Here is a 20,899-nt window from a genome sequence, read left to right on the forward strand (position 1 = left end):
CTGCAGGGCAGCCCTGCACCACAGCTGGTCCCCAGAGGGTCTCACACACAGGCAGCAAGGGCAGAAGGTGGGGCTGCTCTAACCAGTCCCAGCATGGGGAGACCAAGCTGGCCACACTCAGTCCCTGGGCCAGTGCTAGTGTGGCAGCAGGCAGCCTTAGGCTCACAGGTGCTGGGCATGTCATGCATTCCCGAGTGGCTTGGCCTGTTTGCAGCCTCTGTGCCTGCATGGCCGCAGGACCTCACCGGCTGGCTAGAGAACTTGTAGGCTCTTTGTGGCAAGCTCCTGTCCCACATCTCTGCCCCTCACTCCCTGAGCCCCCTCTACCACCATCCATGAGGGGCCATCTCTGCCCTTCTCTCTTGCCTGGGGGTAACGCCTCTGGAATTTGAGACCCACGTGGGCCAGTGAGACGGGGGGCATGTGTCTGTTTAAATTACCCTGAGCTGACTCCGTGGCCTGTCCCTGCTCCCTCCCGGGGCCCTGCCAGGGAAGAACGACACATGTAATTAAGTGCCAGCGAGCGGCAGCTTTGTGTGTTTCTCCCGGCGCTGTCACCATGACAGCCGCGCGGAGTGGCTGCCGGTTGCATTGTTCCTGCCACTGGCAGCTCTGCAGTCGGGATTGGCCGCTATCGGTCTGTGGCGAGCACATGGGGGGCAGCAGTGGGCTCTGCCCCATGCCCCCCCAGCTCCTGCCAGCCTTGCCCGGGCAGCAAAGCAGCTCGATACTGGGCTGCAGCCCGCTGCCAGCTCCCGACACCCACCTCTGGAGCCTTGCCCAACCTGGCATCACCCCTGTGCCACCCACATGGGCGGTGCATCCTCCCGGCACATGCCCCCCCAGGTGACTCCACTGCCCCCCTTTTTTGTCCTCACCCCAGGCTAAGACTGGGCCTGTCCCTCCCTGGAGCCGCTCGGGGGCCAGAGTTTCCCCATAATCTACTGGACAGAGGCCTCTGTGCCCCACAGCCCCGCTCTCAAGCTGCCCAGTGAGGGCTCTGACTGGACAAAGCAGGTAGCAAATAATGGGGGTGGTGTCTGGGAGCCAGGACGCCTGGGTTCTAGCCCCAGCCCTGGGAGCGGAGCGATGTCCCCTGGTTGGGGGGGGGGCAGGGAGGCGAGCCAGGACGCCTGGGTTCTAGCCCCGCTCTGGGAGCGGAGCGATGTCCCCTGGTTGGGCGGGGGGGCGGGGAGGCGAGCCAGGACGCCTGGGTTCTAGCCCCAGGTCTGGGAGCGGAGCGATGTCCCCTGGTTGGGCGGGGGGAGGCGAGCCAGGACGCCTGGGTTCTAGCCCCAGCTCTGGGAGCGGAGCGATGTCCCCTGGTTGGGCGGGGGGAGGCGAGCCAGGACACCTGGGTTCTAGCCCCAGCTCTGGGAGCGGAGCGATGTCCCCTGGTTGGGCGGGGGGGGCGGGGAGGCGAGCCAGGACGCCTGGGTTCTAGCCCCAGGTCTGGGAGCGGAGCGATGTCCCCTGGTTGGGCGGGGGGAGGCGAGCCAGGACGCCTGGGTTCTAGCCCCAGCAGCGCGGTGAGGGTCCCTGGGACCGGCAGGACACGCCAGGCAGGGGGCTCCCGGGCCGATTCCGGGGGGCGCAGCCCCAGCCGGTTCCACCCCCAGCAGCGGGGGGGCTGGAGGGGCGGCCGGGGGAGGGGCCAGCGGCGGGGCGGGAGCCGGGCGGGGCCGGGGAGCTCGCGAGCGAGAGCCGGGCAGAGCCGGGGAGCGCTCGGCAGACAAAGGGAGCCGGGCCGGGGCCTCCCTCCATGGCGGGGCGCGGGGAAGCGGCCGCCCGGAGGGGCCCGGCCTGAGCGCGGGCTCGGGCTCGGCGCCCCACGTGCGCGGCCGCCCGGCGCAGGATCGGGGCCGCCGAGATCGGCGCATCCGGTAACTTGCGGGGGGGCAGCGGCGGGGGGGGCCGAGCGCGCGCACCTGTCTGCGCGCGTGCCCGGCTGCGGAGGCGAATGCAGCCGCCGCGCGTGCCCGGCTGGGGGCGGGCGCGCGGGGGCCCTGGAGAGCGCGGGGGCTGCACCGTGCACGAGCCGGGGGCGAGCGGGGCTGGGACACGGACCCCCCCTGCGGCGGAGCGGGCTCGAGGGGTGCGGGGCAGAGCCCGGCCCCTCCACGTGCTCGGCGCGGGGGCCCCTGCAGGGCGGCTGGAGCCGGGGTCCCGCAGCCGGGTCTGGCCCGCCCGCGCCCCCGCCCCGCGCCGCGGGAGATGGAGCCGGGCTCGGAACAGGCGCCAAGCGCGGCCCCGGGGTGCGCCCCCTCCCCGCGCGGGCTGGGCCCGGGGCCCGCTGCAGCTCGAGGCTCGCCCGGCGGCTCCGCACCCCGAGCCCTGCAGAGAGCCGGGCGCCAGGCTGCCCCACCATGAGTCCCGAGGCGCCAGCCCCTTCCCCCGCCAAATCCCAGGGCGCCAGGCTCCCCCCGCCACCCATCCCGGGGCGCCAGCCCTCCCCTGCAGTGCCCCCGGGCACCAGCGCCCCCCCACCCCCTTTGCCCTTGCAGGAGCCCTGCCCAGGAATCTGTTGCCTGCCCTTGCCCCAGTGCACCACCTGCTCGTCCCTGGAGGGGGGCAGCTCCGGGGAACGTAGGGCAGCCCCGTGCCCCTGCTTTCTGGCCAGCACCCGACAACCTGTTAGGGTCAATACTGCTCCAAGTAGGGGCCGCCTTCTGTGGCCACAGCTGTGCCTGGTGCCAGAGCTCTCCCCTGAGCTCAGAGCCCAGCTGCGGTCTGACACACACAGGTGTGCGTTTGCTGGTAGGGGATGGTTCCTCTGGAAATGCCAGGGAAAGATCCACAGGCCCTGGGGGGTCTCCCCTCTCAGCACTTTTCCTTGCAACTTGAAGGGAATCTCTTTCTTGCCCTGGGGTGGGCCTCAGATGCTAGACAGAAAGTATCTGGCCCAGTCTCTCCATCCCACTGGCTGCAGTTGCTCCCCTGAGATCAGGGCAGGTTCTGGCTTGGTGATAGCTGGCTGTGTTAGAGGAGGGTCTGCCATAGCTTTGCACCTGGCACCATGGGCAGGTCCCAGTGAGCCCCTCCTTCCCTACAAGGACCTGCAGCCATGTGGCTTGCGGTGGTTTTTGGCATGCTCTCCCCAGGGCTGGCTGGTCTAGGACCTTACATGCCTTGGGGCTCTGGAGGAGGTTCCTTTCTCCAGTGCTAGGGAGGCTGCAATGCCTGACCCTGGGGCGTGGATCTCTCCGTTCAGAGTCTTGATGCCAGTGGACGGTTAGAACCAGCTGTGCTTGGCTCCGGCAGCACACGAAGGAGCGGAGAACTTCCTCCACTGCTGGAGCTAGAACAGAGGAAGAGGCCAGTCTTGCTGTGGAGCCCCCAAGTGGCCCTGGGTGCAGCATGCAATGGTTAATCATTGAAACACAAACACCTTTAGTTCTAGTCTGATTTTTATTCAGCTTCCAGACATTGGAGCTTGTTCTGCCTTTGTCTCGAGTAAAGCTCCCTCTCCCGTCAAATCTTTCTGCCATGTGGGAACTCGGACTGTGATCCATTCACCTCGTAACTGTCGCTGGTAAACTAAACAATTGATCCTCTGGCTCTCACCAGGCAGGGAATCGTGCTACTGGCTCTCTTTGGAACCTTTCCAAGGGTTCTCAGCATCCTTTTGGAAGTGCGGCCCCCAGAACTGGACACAGCATCTAGTAACAGTCTCGCTATGGCCGTCTGCAGAGGTGACACCGCCTGCCTCGTCCTGCTGATAGTTACCAGTTAGAGAATATTTCAATAAGTTTGATGGTTTCGAGGCAGCAGGGCCTGAGGAAATTCATCCTAGGGTACAAAGGAACTAGCAGACGCCATCTCAGAACCATTAGCAATTAAATATCTTGGAGAACTTAGGGGAGGGGTGAGGTCCCAGAGGACTCGAGAAGGGCACACAGGTAAAAAAGGGGAACAAAGGGGACCCAGGGAATTACAGACCAGTCAGCCTAACTTCAATACCTGGAAAGATACTGGAACAAACTATGACACAATCCATTTGTGAGCACCTAGAGGATAACAGGTTATAAGGAACAGCCAGTGTGGATTTGTCAAGAACCCACCTCATCTTCTTCTTTGACAGGGTCACTGGCCTAGCGGATGGGGGAAGCCACAGACGTGATGTCTCGATTTTAGCGGGGCTTGTGACACAGTCCCGCATGACATTCTCAGAAGCAAACTGGGGAAGTTCGGGCGAGATGGAATTACTAGAAGATGGGTGTCCAACTGGCTGAACAATCGTCCTCAATGAGGAGTTATCAGTGGCTTGCTGTCAAACTGGGAGAGCGGAGCTAGTGCAGACATCGGTCCTGAGGCTGGTCCTAGTCACTATTTTCGTCCCTGACTTGGGTAACGGAGTGGGGAGGGTGCTTATAAAATCCACAGCTGACACCAAGCTAGGAGGGGTTGCAAGCATTTAGGAGGGCAGGATTAGAGTTCAAAAGGACCCTGACAAATTAAAGAATTGGTCTAAAATCAATAAGATTAAATTAAATAAAGACAAGTGCAAAGTACTACATTTAGGAAGGAAAAATCAAACGTCCAGCTACAAAACGGGGAATAACTGGCCAAGTGATAGCCCTGCTGAAAAGGGTCTGGGGTTACAGTGGATCACAAATTGAACATGAGTCAACAATATGATGCAGCTGCAAAAAAAGGCTAATATCACCCTGGTGGTGTATGAACAGGAGTGTCGTACGTAAGCCGGGGAGGTCACTGTCCCGCTCTGCTCAGCACTGGTGAGGCCCCAGCTGGAGCGTCCAGTTCTGGGTGCGGCACACTAGGAAAAATGTGGACCAATAGGAGGGAGTCCAGAAGAGAGCAACAAAAAATTGATCAAAGGTTTAGAAAGCCTGACCTATGAGGAAAGGTTAAAACACCGGGCGTGTTTAGTCTTGACAAAAGAAACTCACCAAGGGGTGGGTACCTGATAAGTTTCCAGTTATGTGAAGGGCTGTTCGAAAGAGGATTGTGATCAGTTGTTCTCCATGTCACTGAAGGCAGGACAAGAAGCAATGGGCTTTGTCTGCAGCCAAAGAGATTGAGGTTAGATATTAGGAAAACTTCTTAACTCTCAGGGTGGTTAATCTGTGGAACAGGCTTCTGGAGAGGTTGTGGAATCCCCATCATTGGAAGATTTTAAGACCAGGTTGGACAAACACCTGCCAAGGAGGGTCCAGCTTTTCTTAGTCCTGCTTCAGTGTAGGGGGCTGGGCTCGGTGACATGTCGAGGTGGTTCCAGCCCTTCATTTCTGTAACACGGTGATTCCTTGCTCATATAGCCAAGGATCATGTTCGCCCTCCTGGCGACAGCACCGTGCAGGGTGCTCCCATTCAGCAGGTTTGTCATAAGCCCAAGTCCTGGTCTGCGTTGCTGCTTTCCAAGGTGCTGTCCCCCAGCCTGGGAGTGCGGCCAGTCCTCCAGGTTCCTGCGTGTAGGTGGGTTAAAGGCATGGGGCTGAGCCCACTTTACCGTGTGATGCGAATCACTCTGCAGAACTGACCCGTCAGCAGTTATCACGCCAACAATTTTTGTCCTCTGCAAAATTAGAGCAACTGCTTTATCTTCAGCCAGATGATACTGACAGCCTTTGGCCAAAACCAGACCCCTGCCGGACCCCTCTAGAAACCAGATGTATGTAAAGGGCAGGCCACCTCCCCGCTGCCCTCTTATGGCCAGGGGTGGCTCTGCAGCACCCGGCCTTGGTTTCCCCTTCGCAGGTTCCCAGGAATGCTCCATGGAGGCTTCCATGCAATACCAACCCCCTTCCTTGGGGACTGGTTCATTAACATAAAGCAAACCCAAAGGTAAGTCTTTGCTCCACCAGCCTCCCACGGGGTGCAGCACCTCATCCCTGAGCTCTGGCTGGCTCCCAGCCTCTCCATTTGGCCCAATTTTTAGCCTTTCCTAGGTTCTGCTCAGTCTGTCCCTGTGAGCTCGGGGGTTGCACAGGCCTCCTTGCTGGGCCTGTGTTTCAGCTTCCCCAGCTGCGTCCTTCAGGTGCCTTATTCAGCAGTTCTCGGTCATTCTTCCCCTTCCCTCCTTGGGCTGAGAAGTCCAGACGGCACCCCTCCCCTGCTGCTGGCTCCCCTTCAGGGCCCAGGGGCTTCCTGTAAACCCAGTTGGGCACCAAGTAATCAGTCATGGGTGCTCCAGCCCTGCTCCATCTTAAAGGGGCCAGTCATCCCGTGACAGCCTCTGGGGACGAAAATATCCCATTGATAATTGCTTTTGGAATCTGTCAGCCAGTTTCTAGTCCATTTAATCTGTGCTTCATTAAGAACTAGCACTATACAAATGCAATCAATTAATAATGTAATCGAGGACTGTGGGGCTACAGTTAAATACCTTACAGAAATCTAACTGTCCTGTCAAGTTACCTTTACTAACTATGGCTGTAATCTCAAAACAATACCAAGTTTGTTTGACAAGACCTGTTTATTGTGAAACTACGCGGATAGACATTATTTATGCTGCTCTCCTCTTTATTCTTTACCGATTGCATCCTGTAGCAGCTTTTCTATGATATTGCCCAGGATTAACATCAGACTAATTGGCCGATAGTTACCCGGCTCATCTCACTTAAGCTAAAAGGGTATGTTGTGACAATATTCTTTTTTCCCCTTCTCTGAGACTTACCCATTGTCCAAGAATTATGAGATATTACCAATTACTCAGCTGCTCCTTAGCCAATTCTTTTACAACTCTTGAGTGAAAATTATCCGTTCTTGTCCCTTTAGAAGTGTTTCACTGCAGCAGTGGCTGCTGCTCTCTGGCCTGGTCAGGACCAGGCTGACAGGCCCTGTGGCATCATGGTGGATCCTGGGGTCCGAGGAAGCTGTTTAACCCAGCTCCTTCCAGTTCCCTTGCCTCCCTGGCTCCTTCGGTGAACCTTGAGAAGCAGACGGGGAGAGGAGCTCATCCTGACCCCAAGCAGACAGGGTCTGGGGCTGCCAGCTATAAGCAATGCCTCCCATTTCTAGAATCTTTCAGCTTGTTGCCATGCCAACCCCAGCCCTTCCCAGGAGGCTGGCAAGCCCGGTGCCCCCCTCTCTTCACAATCCCTTTGGACCAGGCTCTGCTGGGCTTGGTGCCTTGGTGTCTGGGGTAGGGCATGCACAAGGCATGGGACCCTGGCTACGGAGGGGGGTGGGAACATGCATGCAGGGGCAGGACAGGGGGCAGGCAGGGACCCTGGCTATGGAAGGGGGTGGGAACATGCACGCGGGAACGCAGCCCTTAAATGAGCAGCTGGGGGTGGGGAAGGGGGCCTGGGCTAATGGGTGGTGGTCGGAATGGGGAGGAGGGAGCGACCCAGCCAGAGGGAATCCACACGGCTGTAGCCGGGAGCCGGCCTGGCCACCCTGAGCTGGGATCACTTACCTGTGGGTGAGTCACTAGGGGCACAGCGGTGTGGCCGTCATGCTCAGGTCAGTCGGTCTGTCTGTCTGTCTGCAGGGGGCACCGTCGGCTGCTCGGCACAGCGATGGGAAGGAGCTGGGCTGGGCGCTCTTGGTTTGGACGGGGCTACCCAGCCTGGCCTGCGGCTCTGCAGATCCCTGCGGCGGACGAGCCCCTCCGGAGTGCCCACCCGCCCGGTCGTCCCTGCCTGGTGCCTGGGGAGCAGGGCAGGCCCTGACCCTCGCCCCCCCGGCTCTGCCTCCCATCCGTCCCCAGCGCGGGGAGCAGGCGCCATGGCAACGGGTGCTGGCAGCACGGGGGCAGCCCTGAGCCAGTGACGAGACATCGGCGCTGGCACCTGGGCCCAGGCGATGGGCAGCGGGCGTGCAGTGCTCTGGGCCCTGCCTGCCTGCAGCTGAGGGGCGCCCCGGCCCCCGGCCCAGCCACCATGGCGATGTCCCAGGGCACCTACACCTTTCTCACCTGCTTCGCCGGCTTCTGGCTCATCTGGGGCCTCGTCGTGCTGCTCTGCTGCTTCTGCAGCTCCCTGCGGCGCCGTCTGAAGAGCCAGCAGGAGCAGCGGCTGCGGGAGCAGAACCTGCGTGCGCTGGAGATGGAGCCGCTGCACTACGAGGGCTTCTCGGGCAGCCCCCCCAGCATGGCCACAGCCATCCCCCCCCGGCTGCGCCTGGAGCCGCGCCACCCCCCCGCCCCGGCCCCCCGGCCCTGGAGCTACAGGCACGGTGAGGGCGGCTGGTGACCCGGGTGCCAATCCCCTCGGCCCGGCCCATCCCCTCCAGGGCTTCCCAAGGCAGCGTAGCGGGCGCTGTTCACGCAGGCTCGGAGCCTGAGGCAGGGCCAGCCCCTCAGAGCCTCTCTGGCTCCAGCAGCCCCGTGCTGCCCCAGTGGCCAATCCAGCAGGACCCCCGGCTGCCTGGCCCTGCTAAGGCCGCCGGGCCTGGCTGTGCTCTGGCCCAGGGCAGAGTGCCATACGGACACTCATCCCGCAGCACCCATCCCGCTGGCTGGAGCCCTGCAGCCCTCATAGAGGCTGCGGTTTAGGCCCCATCTACACATGGAAGAAGGGGGCGAGTCTGGGCCCCAGGGCTGATGCGGCCTCTGCACTCAGTGCTTGTCTCTGCTGCTTGCCTTGCAGAGTCGGACCTGTCCAAGCCCCCGTGCTACGAGGAGGCGCTGCTCATGGCTGAGCCACCGCCGCCCTACAGCGAGGTGCTCATGGACACTCGGGGGCTGTACCGCAAGATCAACGCCCCGTTCCTGAGCCACGAGCGCCCCGAGAAACAGGAGCAGCCCCCCAGCTACAAGCCCCTCTTCCTGGACCGAGGCTACAGCTCAGCCCTGCACCTGCCCAGCTCTGCCAGCCAGGGCCCCGCCTGCCCTGCCCTCTACTTGGAGGCTGAGCACGCCCAGCGCATGTTCCCCAGCTGGATGGACTCGGAGCTCAGTGGCAGGGACACGTATGAACCGGGAGCCTGGCACCTCCCTGTCTCCATGCCCTTGTTTGGCAGGACTACGGCGGTTTAGGGGCCTGCCGGGCAGAGTGCCACACTGGAGCCTGTATGGACTGGGGCTGCAGCAGGGCCTGCCTGGGCTCAAGCTGCCCCTTCTCCTTGGGAGCCGGCCCTGGGCCCCACCTCAGGGCTAGTGCAAACCCTGCCTGGACAATGTGAAGCGCTTCCTGCTGCGGCCAGTGTGTGAGGGGCTGGTCCCCATCTCGCCCCGTGGGCCCCTGCAGGCGCCCTTGGTGCTGACTGGGGCTCCAAGCAGGCCCTGCACTTGGCTCTTTCCTAGTTTGTTTGTTACAGTTTGAGAATAAAAGTTTGTGGCACCAGATTAATTCCAAGCAGGGCCAGGCTGCCTGGGCGGGGGGGACTCGGGGCAGGCTCCACCCTGCCCTCCACAAGGGGGCTTGGAGCGTCCCTCTCAGCAGGTGAGTCCAGCCCCACAGGGCTGGGCAGATCAGCCTGGATCCACTCTCCCCCAGGGCAGGCTGGGCCTCCGTCACAGCACAGGTGCCCGCTGACCCTGCAGGCTGCCGAGGCCCAGAGCCCAGCTCCTGCAGCCAGGGCTGGAGCAGGGTGGCCTCCCCCATGCACTCACCAGCCCAGCTCACTGCCCCTCCCACAGAAAGCAGCCAGGCTCAGCCCAGGCCAGGGTGGAGGCTTTATTTATTAACATACATTAGCACGTTGCCAATACACAATTTGTGCTTTCAAAAAAACCAGTTACTGTACTTGAGAAAGGGACCAAGCAAGGGGGGGACAAAGCGGGGGGGCACAGGGGGGCTCACAGTCTGGGGGATCGCCACATGGTCTCCTACTGAGACTGGCAGGGTCCTTGCAGCTGAGACAGCCTCAGGCAGGGAGGGAGAGGCAGCCTGGCACTAACTCTCTCCCAGCCCCCACCGTAGGGGTGCTTAACATCTGCAGGGGGAACACCTTCCCCTCGAGGGCAGGGCTCTGCTGCACAAGCACCTTGGGGCGCCGCTGAAGTGAGGGGGCTGCAGCCAGCCAGAGCCGCACCCACACAGGGCCATTTTATTGCCATATTTATTTTTAATTCGTGCAAAGTTCTCAGGGCTCTGGGCAGAGCCGGCGGGCAAGAGGCGAATGAGGCCCCTGCCCCATGCACAGAGCACCAGCTGCCCAGCCTCCCTCAGGGCACCAGGGCAGGGGAGCTGAGGGGCACGGAGAAATATATAAGCTCAATGCAAAGAGGCAGGAGCAGCGGGGTGGGGAAGCAGGGAGCTACCAGGGAAGGGGGGCGGGCGTACCCACATGGCTCCTAGTGAGACAACTTTTAAAAAAGAGAGAGAGAGAGAGAGAGAGAGAGGAAAGCTGTAAAAGTTGCCCTGGGGGGGCAGGGGTGCCGCGGGGCTGGCCCATCCAGCCGGGCCCAGGGGCACACGCAGACGGAGAGGGATGGGGCTGGGCCCCTCGTTGTGGCCGTCTTGCACTGCTGGGATCTCACGGTGGCGGTCCCGGGGGTCTGACACGCACAGGGCCCAGCCTTAGACGCTGCCCCCAAAGCTCTCCTCGTCCTCAGGCACCGGGTCGGCATCCCAGCAGGTGATGTCGATCTCTGTGGGAGAGTCGGACACGTTAGCACCAGGCGGCCCAGTGCCCCCCGCATCCCCTCCCGAGGGGGAGCAACGCAGGGCTTTGGGCTGCCCCCCACATGCAGAGGGCTGTCCCACTCACCGGGGGGCTTGGCGTAGAACACAGCAGGAGGAGTTTTGGCAGAAGTCTCCACCTGGCCAAACTCTTCATCCTGAGACTGGCTGAAGTAGCCCTCGCTGGCCTGGAAAGGAGAACGGAGCCGCCATCAGCAGCAGCCACGGAGGAGCCCAGAGCAGAGCGAGCAGCCGGCAGGACAGTGGTTCCAGCTGGCCCTTTACCACCTGGCCACAGCCCAGGACTTGCCAGCACCTGGAGCTGAGCAGGACCCTGCTCCAGGACACCCCTCTCACTGCCACTGCTGCAGGCTCAAGCTGGGCTCTGCACCCGGGAAGGCCCAGGAGCCAGAGCCCACCCGCCAAGGGGTCCACAGGGCGTGGAGGACAGAGCCAGGGCTTCAGTGGGTATGGGGCAGGCGCCCCACGGAGCCTCTTGTCTGACCAGGTTGGGGGAAGGGGCTCCAGGTGCAGCAGGAACCTGGCGCCCAGCTCACCTGCACCCCTTCCTTCTGGGCCATCTCCCCGTTGGTCAGCAGCTGGGGCTCGGGGGCCTGCTGCCCGCTGGCAGCCTCCTGCAGGGCATGCTGGTAGCTGAGCGTCATCTGGTGCGGCCCCTCCATGGCAATGAGGCTGGCCGGCTCCTCGTCCTGCTCCGCGTCGCAGAAGGTGGCCGGTGGCTCGGGCAGCTCGTCGAAGTTCAGCAGGTTGTCGTCAGGGGGGCCGGGGGTGGCAGGGGTGCCTGGGGGCACGTCCACCTCCACCAGGAGGGGCGCGGGGGGCCCTGGCGATGCGGGGGTGGCCAGCTCCCAGGCAGCGGGTGGGGTGGTGCTGTCGTTCTGCCACAGGTCGATAAGGCTCTCGGGGCCGGGGGGCTGCGTGGGGCCCGAGGACTCCTCTGCGGGCAGCACGGCCACGGGGAACAGCAGCGGCTCTCTGGGCTCCAGGAACACAAGGTCCTCGGTGGGGCCCAGCCCGCCCCCCTGTGCCGCTGTCCACGCAGGGTCCCCGGGCGGCTCGTCTGCCGTCAGCGGCGCCAGCACCTCGCTGCTGGGTCCGGGCGAGTCTGCACGGAGGGGGAGAGAGCGCATCAGAGTCCAGCCCCAGCTCCCCCCTGCCCTCCGGGGAAGGGCACCCTGGGCTCCCCTGCACCCCACCTTTCCGCGGGGCCTGCTGCGTCACTTCGTCCAGAGCCCTCTCGATCTGCTCCCCGACAGGTGTGGAGGCCGGGCTGGAGTCACAGGGGCTGCAGCCCACGGCCGAGGCCTTTCTGTGAGTGTCCGACTGGCTGCCTGTGAACGAGCAAGACGGAAGCTGAAGGGGCCCTAGGCCGACCCCTCGCCAGCCAGTGCGTTGGCACGTGCAAATAAGCAGGCCCCTTGTTTGCATGCACCCCTCCCACCATCAGCCCACCCTGCCATTCCCTTCTGCCGCCAAGAGTCCCTGGGGGTGCCTCCTCCCGTAAGGCATCTGCTGGGCACCCTGCTTGCCCACTGGGGCCTGCAGCAGGGTGAGGGGCAAAGGCCTGCCAGAGCACAGGCCCCAGGGTGGTTGAGCACTGGCCTGAGAGCAGGACGCTCCAGGCAGGTGGCTGGGGCCCCAGGGCGACGGGGCCAGCCCTTGAGGTTCACGGACACGGGCAGGGTGGCTCTCCCACGCCCCAAGGCTCCCGACAGCTGGCCTGCCCCACCCAGCCAGACAGGAATTCAGGCCCCAGGCCTACAGTCACACCCCCGCCGGAGCTAGAAACCCCATGGGAACTGGGCCCAGCACCTAGCACACACCAGGCCATAGAGCCCCCTCCCCTTCACCAGACCACGGGGGCAGGACTGCAGCAGGAGCAGGCCCCCCAATGGGACAGGGGCGATTCTGCTCCCACTTGACCCAGTCGCCACTTTAGGGAGACATTTTAAATATTTATTCTACGGAAGCCAGCCTCTCGGCACGCCCCAGCCCCCTGGCCCCCAGCATGCCCCAGCCTCTTGGTCCCAGCCACGCCCCCCTCCTCCGGCACGCCCTGTCCACCCGGCACGCCCCAGCTGGTATCTGTGAGAAAGGAGGTTCCTGGCCCTCCCGTTTGGTCCCCGCAGCTGCTTTCTCCTCCCATTTCCCTCGCCAAACCTCTAGTGCCCTGCAGCTGCCACCTTCCTCTGCAGTGATCACATGCAGGGGGGCTGCAAGGGGGGGGGATGGGGCCTCGGGGCAGGATAGGGCCTCCCCAATGCGCTCTCCCCCCAGCAGGGCGGGGCCTGGGCACTCGCCCGGGCACTGCTACCTACATGGGAAGAAGGAGGAGAGGTTTGGTGTGCGGTGGCAGGTGGCATAGGGGAAGGGGGTCCGCGGGGGGGAGGAAGAGGAGGAGGAGGAGGAAGGCGGCCCACTGTCAGGTGTCTTTATGAAAGGACAGTGCAGACGACCTGCTGAGAGAAAGACAGACAGACGCACGGAGACAGAGAAAGCAAAGAGAACAGTCAGTCTCCCAGGTCTAGTGCCCAGCCCGCCCTCCGGTGCCACCGTGAACGGGGAGGAGCAGTGTGGGCGGGGCTGCACCCCGGGGGGGGGGGGGGGGGGGAGAGAGACAGATCAAGGGCATTGAGGGGACGGAGGGGGAGCAAGGACGGGGGGGGACGAGGGACGGACGCCTGCACTTCTCTCTTGACCGCATCAGCCCTGGCTCCCTGTGGTCAGTAGCACAATCCTGCGTGGCAGGAACAGGACAGGACGCTGCGCCCAGCCACCAGCACATGGGGCACCAGCCCCATGTCCCCAGAAGCTCCAGGCAGAAGGGGGCAGCGACCAGCCCAGCCTGGCCGCTCCAGACAGACATGTCCCCTTGTCCTGCCCTGAGAAAACCCCCAGGAGCGGGCGTATCTCCAACCCTGGAGCCCATCAGCAGGTCAGAATGGCCCCCCAAGAGGCACATCCCAAGCCCAGCCCATCCCTGGGCAGCCTGGACTCCCCACACCCTTCCCCATCTGCTCAGGCCTCGCCCAGGGCAGCGCTGCCCACCCCCAATTCCCCACCTAGCATGGGTGGCCAACACCATAATGTCTGAAAACTGGACCCCCCCGCCCCACCTCTTCCCCCAGGCCCCGCCCCTGCTCCGCCTCTTCCCTGGGCCCCGCCCCTTCCTCCAGCCCCACCCCTGCTCCACCTCTTCCCCAGGCCCCGCCCCTTCCTCCAGCCCCACCCCTTCCTGCGAGGCCCCACCTTTTCCCCCAGACTCTGCCCCTGCTCCGCCCCTTCCTCCAGACCCCGCCCCTGCCCCGCCTCTTCTCTGCCTCTCCCCTTGAGGCCCCCCCCCGCTCCTCTCCCCCCCTCACTTGCTCCTCTCCACCCCCAACTCCAGCGTGAGCAGCCCCAAAGGACTTGCAAAGCCCAGCTCCAGCAGGCTGCCCGGGAGTGCAGGTCACAAGAGTGCTGCGGCCGGACTGGAGCAGTCAGGCAGCCCCACTGCAGCCAGGCAGCCCCGCTGGGGAGCGAGGCATGGCCCTCCTGCCTGGCAGCCCCCCACCTCCCTCCGTGCTGCCTGCCCAGCAGGCGCCTTCCCTCCCCACCCCGGGGCTGCCTGAGAGCGTGGCCAGGAGAAGCACTGGCTAGCAGGCCAGCTTGCATCCCTTCCCTCCCAGGGATCGTTCTATGCCCCTGGGAGCCCTTCACCCCACTCGCTGTGGGCCCCCCACTCTGTCCTCTGCCGCAGCCCTGCAAACCTTGCTCCTCAAAGGGGCTGCCACGGCCCGAGCCGGTGCACCAGGGCTGGGCGAGAGGCTGCCACTTCCCCCCGCCCACAGTAACCAGACTTTTAGTGTCCAGTCAGGACATCCAACTGGACACTGCCCGGTTCCCTTTTCAGTCAAAAACCGGACACCTGGGAACTTTACTCCTAGCCCGGCACCCACACTGCATCAACGCCCTTGAGGGGAGCGGGGGGCCGGCTGGAAGGGACTGGCCCAACACACACAGCCAGGCCCCACCCAACACCCACAGCCAGGCCCCACCCCCTAATGCACCCTCCCACCTCCCAACCCCCACAGCCAGGGACCCCCCCCAACACATGCCGCTGCCCCTCAACTTCCACAGCCAGGCCCTACCCCCAAACGCATACCCCTGCCCCCCCAATGCCCACAGCCAGGCCCCGCCCCCCCCAACATACGTCCCTGCCCCCCCAATGCCCACAGCCAGGCCCCGCCCCCCAACGTACGTCCCTGGCCCCCCAACGCCCGCAGCCAGGCCCCACCCCCCCAACGTACGTCCCTGACCCCCCCAACACCCGCAGCCATGGCCCTACCCCCCCCAACGTACGTCCCTGACCCCCCCAACACCCGCAGCCATGGCCCTACCCCCCCCAACGTACGTCCCTGACCCCCCCAACACCCGCAGCCATGGCCCTACCCCCCCCAACGTACGTCCCTGGCCCCCCCAACACCCGCAGCCAGGCCCTGCCCCCCAACGTACGTCCCTGACCCCCCAACGCCCGCAGCCAGGCCCTACCCCCCCCAACGTACATCCCTGGCCCCCCAACGCCCGCAGCCAGGCCCTACCCCCCCAACGTACGTCCCTGACCCCCCAACACCCGCAGCCAGGCCCTACCCCCTCAATGTACGTCCCTGACCCCCCAACGCCCGCAGCCAGGCACCTCCCCAACACCTGCCTGCTGCCCTTCCCTGCCCACAGCCCGGCCCCACCAGGAATGCCTGCGCCTGCCCCCCCAGCCCCTCACCTGTCCTCTGGCTGAAGGGGGACGTGGCGTCGGAGCTGCCCGAGGCCACTCGCTCCTGCTGCTTGAAGAACTCGCGGGGGTTGTCGGGGCGCCGCGCGATGATGGCGGCAGCTTCCTGCCAAGGCAGAGACGGAGCCGTGAGCGTCCTCCCACAGCGCCCCCAGCCCCCCCCACGCCCCTGTCCTGCCGTGAGCCCCCCACCCCCTGCCCCAGCCCCCCACCCCAGCCCTGTCCTGCCTGGACCCCTCCTCCCCCAGGCACCACCTGAGCCCGCCCCCATTCCCCGCCCCACCACCCCAACCCTGCCTGGCCCTGCCACCCATGCCCCCCCCACTGCAGCCCGAGTCCCACCATCCATGGCCCAAGCCCCAGCCCACCATCCACACCCCACTGCACTGTGCCCCACTCTGCTCACCCCACCATCTGTGGCCAGCCCCACGGGCTGCCCGCCGCCCTGCCATCCATGCCCCACCCTCCGAACCCTCCCCACCATGGCCTGCTTCAGTCCCACCCCAGCCCCCCACCCTGCCAAACCCACAGCTGCCCTGCCATGGCCTGGCTCTGCCCGGCCCCACGGCCACCCAGCCCCGCTCACCTCCACTTCCGACTCCGACTTCTTCAGCTCCTGCCCGTTCTCCGCCCCGGGCTGCTGCTCACCCTGGGGAGAGAGGCAGCGTCAGCCCCCGACTGCAGCCCCCAGCCCCGGCAGAGCCGCCCCGGCGGGGCCCCTCCGAGAAGCACCGGGGGATCCCAGGCCCCCCCACTGTGGTGGCAGAGAGGCAGGGGCCTCCGGAGGGCAGGGCCCCTTCCAGGGCTTCATCTGCAACAAAAGAGGGGCTGGGGCAACGACCCGCCAGGCCCGCGGGGGCCGGGGCTCAGCACAAATTAAGCACCAGCCCCTGCCCCAGGCGGTGGGGCTGGGGCCCGGGGAGGGGGGCCCAGGACGTCACTTACGAAGATGGACTGTTCCTGCAAGCGCTGCCTGGCCTCCTCCGCCTCCAGAGTCTGCTGCTTCCGCCTGCCATGACAGCCAGCGAGGGGGCCTGAGCGGCTGCTGGGGGCAGCCCCCAGACCCACCCCCAACAACGCACCAGCCAGCACAGTGTGCCCTGCCCCACACAGCCCCCAGCCCCGCCCCACGCAGCCCCCAGACCCACCTCCAACGATGCACCAGCCAGCACGGTGTGCCCTGCCCCACGCAGCCCCCAGACCCGCCCCATGCATCCCCCAGCCACGCCCTGCCTCACCACCCCCACGGTCCATCCACAGCATGTCCTGTCCCCCCCACAATGCGCCCTTCCCCCCCCATGCTCCATCCATGCTGCGCCCTGCCCCACGCAGCCCCCAGCCCCGCCCCCAACAATGCACCAGCCAGCACGCCGAGCCCCGCCCCACACAGCCCCCAGCCCCGCCCCACGCAGCCCCCAGCCCCGCCCCCAACAATGCACCAGCCAGCACGCCGTGCCCCGCCCCACGCAGCCCCCAGCCCCAGCTCTCCACACCACGCCCCCCATGTGCCATCCACGCTGCAGCCTGCCTCCTCCCCCCAGCCACGCCCTGCCCTGCCACCCCCACGCTCCATCCACGCCACCATGATTTCAGCTATTTAAATCTGAAATTTCACTGTGTTGTAACTGTAGGGGTCCTGACCAAAAAAGGAGTTGTGGGGGGGATGTCGCAAGGTTACTGGGGGGGCGGGGGAAGAGGGTGGCCACTCTGCCACCCTTACGTTTGTGCTGCTGCTGGCACTGCCTTCAGAGCTGGGCACCCGGCTAACAGCCACCCCTCTCCAGCCACCCAGCTCTGAAGGCAGCGCAGAAGAAAGAATCATCGAATATCAGGGTTGGAAGGGACCTCAGGAGGTCATCTAGTCCCACCCCCTGCTCAAAGCAGGACCAATCCCCAACTAAATCATCCCAATCATCCCATTGTCAAGCCTGACCTTAAAAACCTCAAAGGAAGGAGATTCCACCACCTCCCTAGGTAACCCATTCCAGTGCTTCACCACCCTCCTAGTGAAAAAGTTTTTCCTAATATCCAACCTAAACCACCCCCACTGCAACTTGAGACCATTACTCCTTATTCTGTCATCTGCTACCACTGAGAACAGCCTAGAGCCATCCTCTTTGGAACCCCCTTTCAGGTAGTTGAAAGCAGCTATCAAATCCCCCCTCATTCTTCTCTTCTGCAGACTAAACAATCCCAGCTCCCTCAGCCTCTCCTCATAAGTCATGTGCTCTAGACCCCTAATCATTTTTGTTGCCCTTTGCTGGACTCTCTCCAATTTATCCACATCCTTCTTGTAGTGTGGGGCCCAAAACTGGACACAGTACTCCAGATGAGGCCTCACCAGTGTCGAATAGAGGGGAACGATCACGTCCCTCGATCTGCTCGCTATGCCCCTTCTTATACATCCCAAAATGCCATTGGCCTTCTTGGCAACAAGGGCACACTGTTGACTCATATCCAGCTTCTCGTCCACTGTCACCCCTAGGTCCTTTTCCGCAGAACTGCTGCCGAGCCATTCGGTCCCTAGTCTGTAGCGGTGCATTGGATTCTTCTGTCCTAAGTGCAGGACTCTGCACTTGTCCTTGTTGAACCTCATCAGATTTCTTTTGGCCCAGTCCTCTAATTTGTCTAGATCCCTCTTATCCTATCCCTACCCTCCAGCGTATCTACCACTCCTCCCAGTTTAGCATCATCTGCAAACTTGCTGAGGGTGCAGTCCACGCCATCTTCCAGATCATTAATGAAGATATTGAACAAAACCAGCCCCAGGACCAACCCTTGGGGCACTCCACTTGATACCGGCTGCCAACTAGACATGGAGCCATTGATCACTACCCGTTAAGCCCGACAATCTAGCCAGCTTTCTATCCACCTTATAGTCCATTCATCCAGCCCATACTTCTTTAACTTGCTGGCAAGAATACTGTGGGAGACGGTGTCAAAAGCTTTGCTAAAGTCAAGGAATAACATGTCCACTGCTTTCCCCTCATCCACAGAGCCAGTTATCTCATCATAGAAGGCAATTAGATTAGTCAGGCATGACTTGCCCTTGGTGAATCCATGCTGACTGTTCCTGATCACTTTCCTCTCCTCTAAGGGCTTCAGAATTGATTCCTTGAGGACCTGCTCCCTGATTTTTCCAGGGACTGAGGTGAGGCTGACTGGCCTGTAGTTCCCAGGATCCTCCTTCTTCCCTTTTTTAAAGATGGGCACTACATTAGTCTTTTTCCGGTCCGGGACCTCCCCCGATTGCCATGAGTTTTCAAAGATAATGGCCAATGGCTCTGCAATCACATCTGCCAACTCCTTTAGCACTCTCGGATGCAGCGCATCCGACCGCATGGACTTGTGCTCGTCCAGCTTTTCTAAATAGTCCCGAACTACTTCTTTCTCCACAGAGGGCTGGTCACCTCCTCCCCATGCTGTGCTGCCCAGTGCAGCAGTCTGGGAGCTGACCTTGTTCGTGAAGACAGAGCCAAAAAAGCGTTGAGTACGTTAGCTTTTTCCACATCCTCTGGCACTACAAGGGTGGCAATACCACGATTAGGCCTCAACTGGAATATTATGTCCAGTTCTGGGCGCCACATTTCAGGAAGGATGTGGACAAACTGGAGAGAGAGTCCAGAGAAGAGCAACAAAAATGATGAAAGGTCGAGAAAACATGACCTATGAGGGAAGACTGAAAAAACTGGGTTCGTTTAGTGTGGAGAAGAGAAGACTGAGAGGGGACGTGATAAGAGTTTTCAAGTACATAAAAGTTTGTTATAAGGAGGAGGAATAAGAATTGTTCTCCTTAACCTCTGAGGACAGGACAAGAAGCAATGGGCTTCAATTGCAGCAAGGGTGGTTTAGGTTGGACATTAGGAAAAACTTCCTGTCAGGGTGGTTAAGCACTGGAATAAATTGCCCAGGGAGGTGGTGGAATCTCCATCACTGGAGATTTTTAAGAGCAGGTTAGACAAACACCTGTCAGGGGTGGTCTAGATAATACTTAGTCCTGCCATGAGTGCAGGGGACTGGACTAGAGACCTCGCGAGGTCCCTTCCAGTTCTATGATTCTATAATACTAGTGTTTTCCCATTGACCGGCCGTGACAAAAAACTGGGAGACAAAGGGTTCCCGCCATATGCAAAAGCTATTTAAGGCAGGGGAGTGACATCATCGTGGTTTGTTCTTCACTGACTTCCTGCCCAGGAAAGAAGACTGCTGGAAACACCTGAGAACAAAAAGACTGGACTAGGGGAGAAGGGCTGAGCCCAGACTAGAGGGCGTCTGGCCTACGAAAGGAATAACTGGAGTTTTAAGCTGCAAGCAAGTGCAGCTTATCTTCAAGAATCTCTGCAATCTGCCTAAAACAACATTTAGGGTGAGAATTTGCTACACATGTCCAATTTCTTTAGTACATTAAGCTTAGATTGCATTTTGGTTTATTTGCTAGGAAATCTGCTTTGATCTGTTTGCTATCCCTTATAATCACTTAAAATTAGGGCTTGCAAGCGATTAAAAAAATTAATCACGCACTTAAAAGCACTGTTAAACAGTAATAGAATACCATTTAAATATTTCTGGATGTTTTCCACATTTTCAAATATATTGACTTCAATTACAACACAGAATACGAAGTGTACCGTGCTCACTTTGTATTTATTTTTGATTACAAATATTTGCACTGTAAAAAAAGAAATAGTATTTTTCAATTCACCTAATATAAGTCCTGTAGGGCAATCTCTTGATCATTAAAGTTGAACTTACAAATGTAGACTTATGGACCAAAAATAACTGCACTCAAACAAAACAATGCAAAACTTTAGGGCCTACAAGTCCACTCAGTCCTATTTCTTGTTCAGCCAATCGCTCAGACAAACAAGTTTGTTTACGTTGGAAGGAGACAATGTGGCCCGCTTCTTGTTTACAATGTCACCTGAAAGCAAGAACAGGTGTTCGCATGGCATTGTTGTAGCCGACGTTGCAAGATATTTATGCACCAGATGCACTAAAGATTCATATGTCCTTTCATGCTTCAACCACCATTCCAGAGGACATGGGTCCATGCTGATGATGGGTTCTGCTTGATAACGATCCAAAGCAATGCAGACCGATGCATGTTCACTTTCTTCATCTGAGTCAGATGCCACCAGCAGAAGGTTGATTTTCTCTTTCGGTGGTTTGGGTTCTGTAGTTTCCGCATCAGAGTGTTGCTCTTTTAAGACTTCTGAAAGCATGCTCCACACCTTGTCCCTCTCAGATTTTAGATGGCACTTCAGATTCATAAACCTTGGGCCGAGTGCTATCTTTAGAAATCTCACATTGGTACCTTCTTTGTGTTTTGTCAAATCTGCAGTGGAAGTGTTCTTAAAATGAGCAACATGTGCGGAGTCATCATCCGAGACTGCTCTAACATGAAGTACATGGCAGAATGCAGGTAAAACAGAGCCAGAGACATACAGTTCTCCCCCAAGGAGTTCAGTCACAAATTTAATTAACCTTTTTTTTTTTTTTTAAATGAGCATCAGCACGTCCTCTGGAATGGTGGCCGAAGCACGAAGGGGCATACGAATGTTTAGCATATCTGGCATGA

At 61.0% G+C, this 20,899-nt stretch overlaps 2 protein-coding genes across 13 annotated transcripts in view; one reads left to right on the forward strand and one right to left on the reverse strand.

Moving 5' to 3' along the window:
* The first annotated feature begins 613 nt into the window (after positions 1-613).
* On the forward strand, positions 614-9,594 carry PRR7 (proline rich 7, synaptic). Of its 10 annotated transcripts, XM_043521223.1 has the most exons (5): positions 1,671-1,883; positions 5,719-5,805; positions 6,511-6,593; positions 7,457-8,142; positions 8,556-9,594. In XM_043521223.1, exons 4-5 carry the CDS (start codon positions 7,848-7,850, stop codon positions 8,942-8,944), a joined length of 684 nt encoding a protein of 227 aa, XP_043377158.1. In that variant the 5' UTR covers positions 1,671-1,883; positions 5,719-5,805; positions 6,511-6,593; positions 7,457-7,847; the 3' UTR covers positions 8,945-9,594. The 10 variants fall into 10 exon arrangements, with proteins under 10 accessions (XP_037763271.1, XP_043377158.1, XP_043377155.1 ...); XM_043521220.1 differs by having other exon boundaries at positions 4,082-6,593; XM_043521225.1 differs by lacking the exon at positions 6,511-6,593.
* The window catches only part of DBN1 (drebrin 1), a 32,259-nt gene continuing 20,930 nt past the window's right edge, over positions 9,571-20,899 (reverse strand). Inside the window, exons 8-15 of one of the 3 annotated variants that reach the window (XM_037907335.2) lie at positions 16,267-16,330; positions 15,908-15,970; positions 15,313-15,427; positions 12,872-13,009; positions 11,750-11,884; positions 11,090-11,658; positions 10,621-10,720; positions 9,571-10,501 (exon numbers count right to left, since the gene is read on the reverse strand). In XM_037907335.2, coding sequence (XP_037763263.1) covers positions 10,431-10,501; positions 10,621-10,720; positions 11,090-11,658; positions 11,750-11,884; positions 12,872-13,009; positions 15,313-15,427; positions 15,908-15,970; positions 16,267-16,330 — 1,255 coding nt within the window. In that variant the 3' untranslated portion in view covers positions 9,571-10,430. Of the gene's footprint in view, positions 10,502-10,620; positions 10,721-11,089; positions 11,659-11,749; positions 11,885-12,871; positions 13,013-15,312; positions 15,428-15,907; positions 15,971-16,266; positions 16,331-20,899 lie in introns of all 3 variants that reach the window. The other 2 variants (XM_037907337.2, XM_037907336.2) reach the window with 2 other exon arrangements.

This window comes from Chelonia mydas, chromosome 8, assembly GCF_015237465.2.
Source record: "Chelonia mydas isolate rCheMyd1 chromosome 8, rCheMyd1.pri.v2, whole genome shotgun sequence".
Lineage (NCBI taxonomy): Eukaryota > Metazoa > Chordata > Testudines > Cheloniidae > Chelonia > Chelonia mydas.

What these genes read in the sequence shown, in the direction of transcription:
- PRR7 (XM_037907343.2), top strand. Translation starts at nt 7,848, where the DNA reads ATGGCGATGTCCCAGGGCACCTACACCTTTCTCACCTGCTTCGCCGGC. An exon ending in GCCCTGGAGCTACAGGCACG is followed by an intron (nt 8,143 to 8,555) that starts GTGAGGGCGGCT and finishes CTTGCCTTGCAG; the next exon opens with AGTCGGACCTGTCCAAGCCC.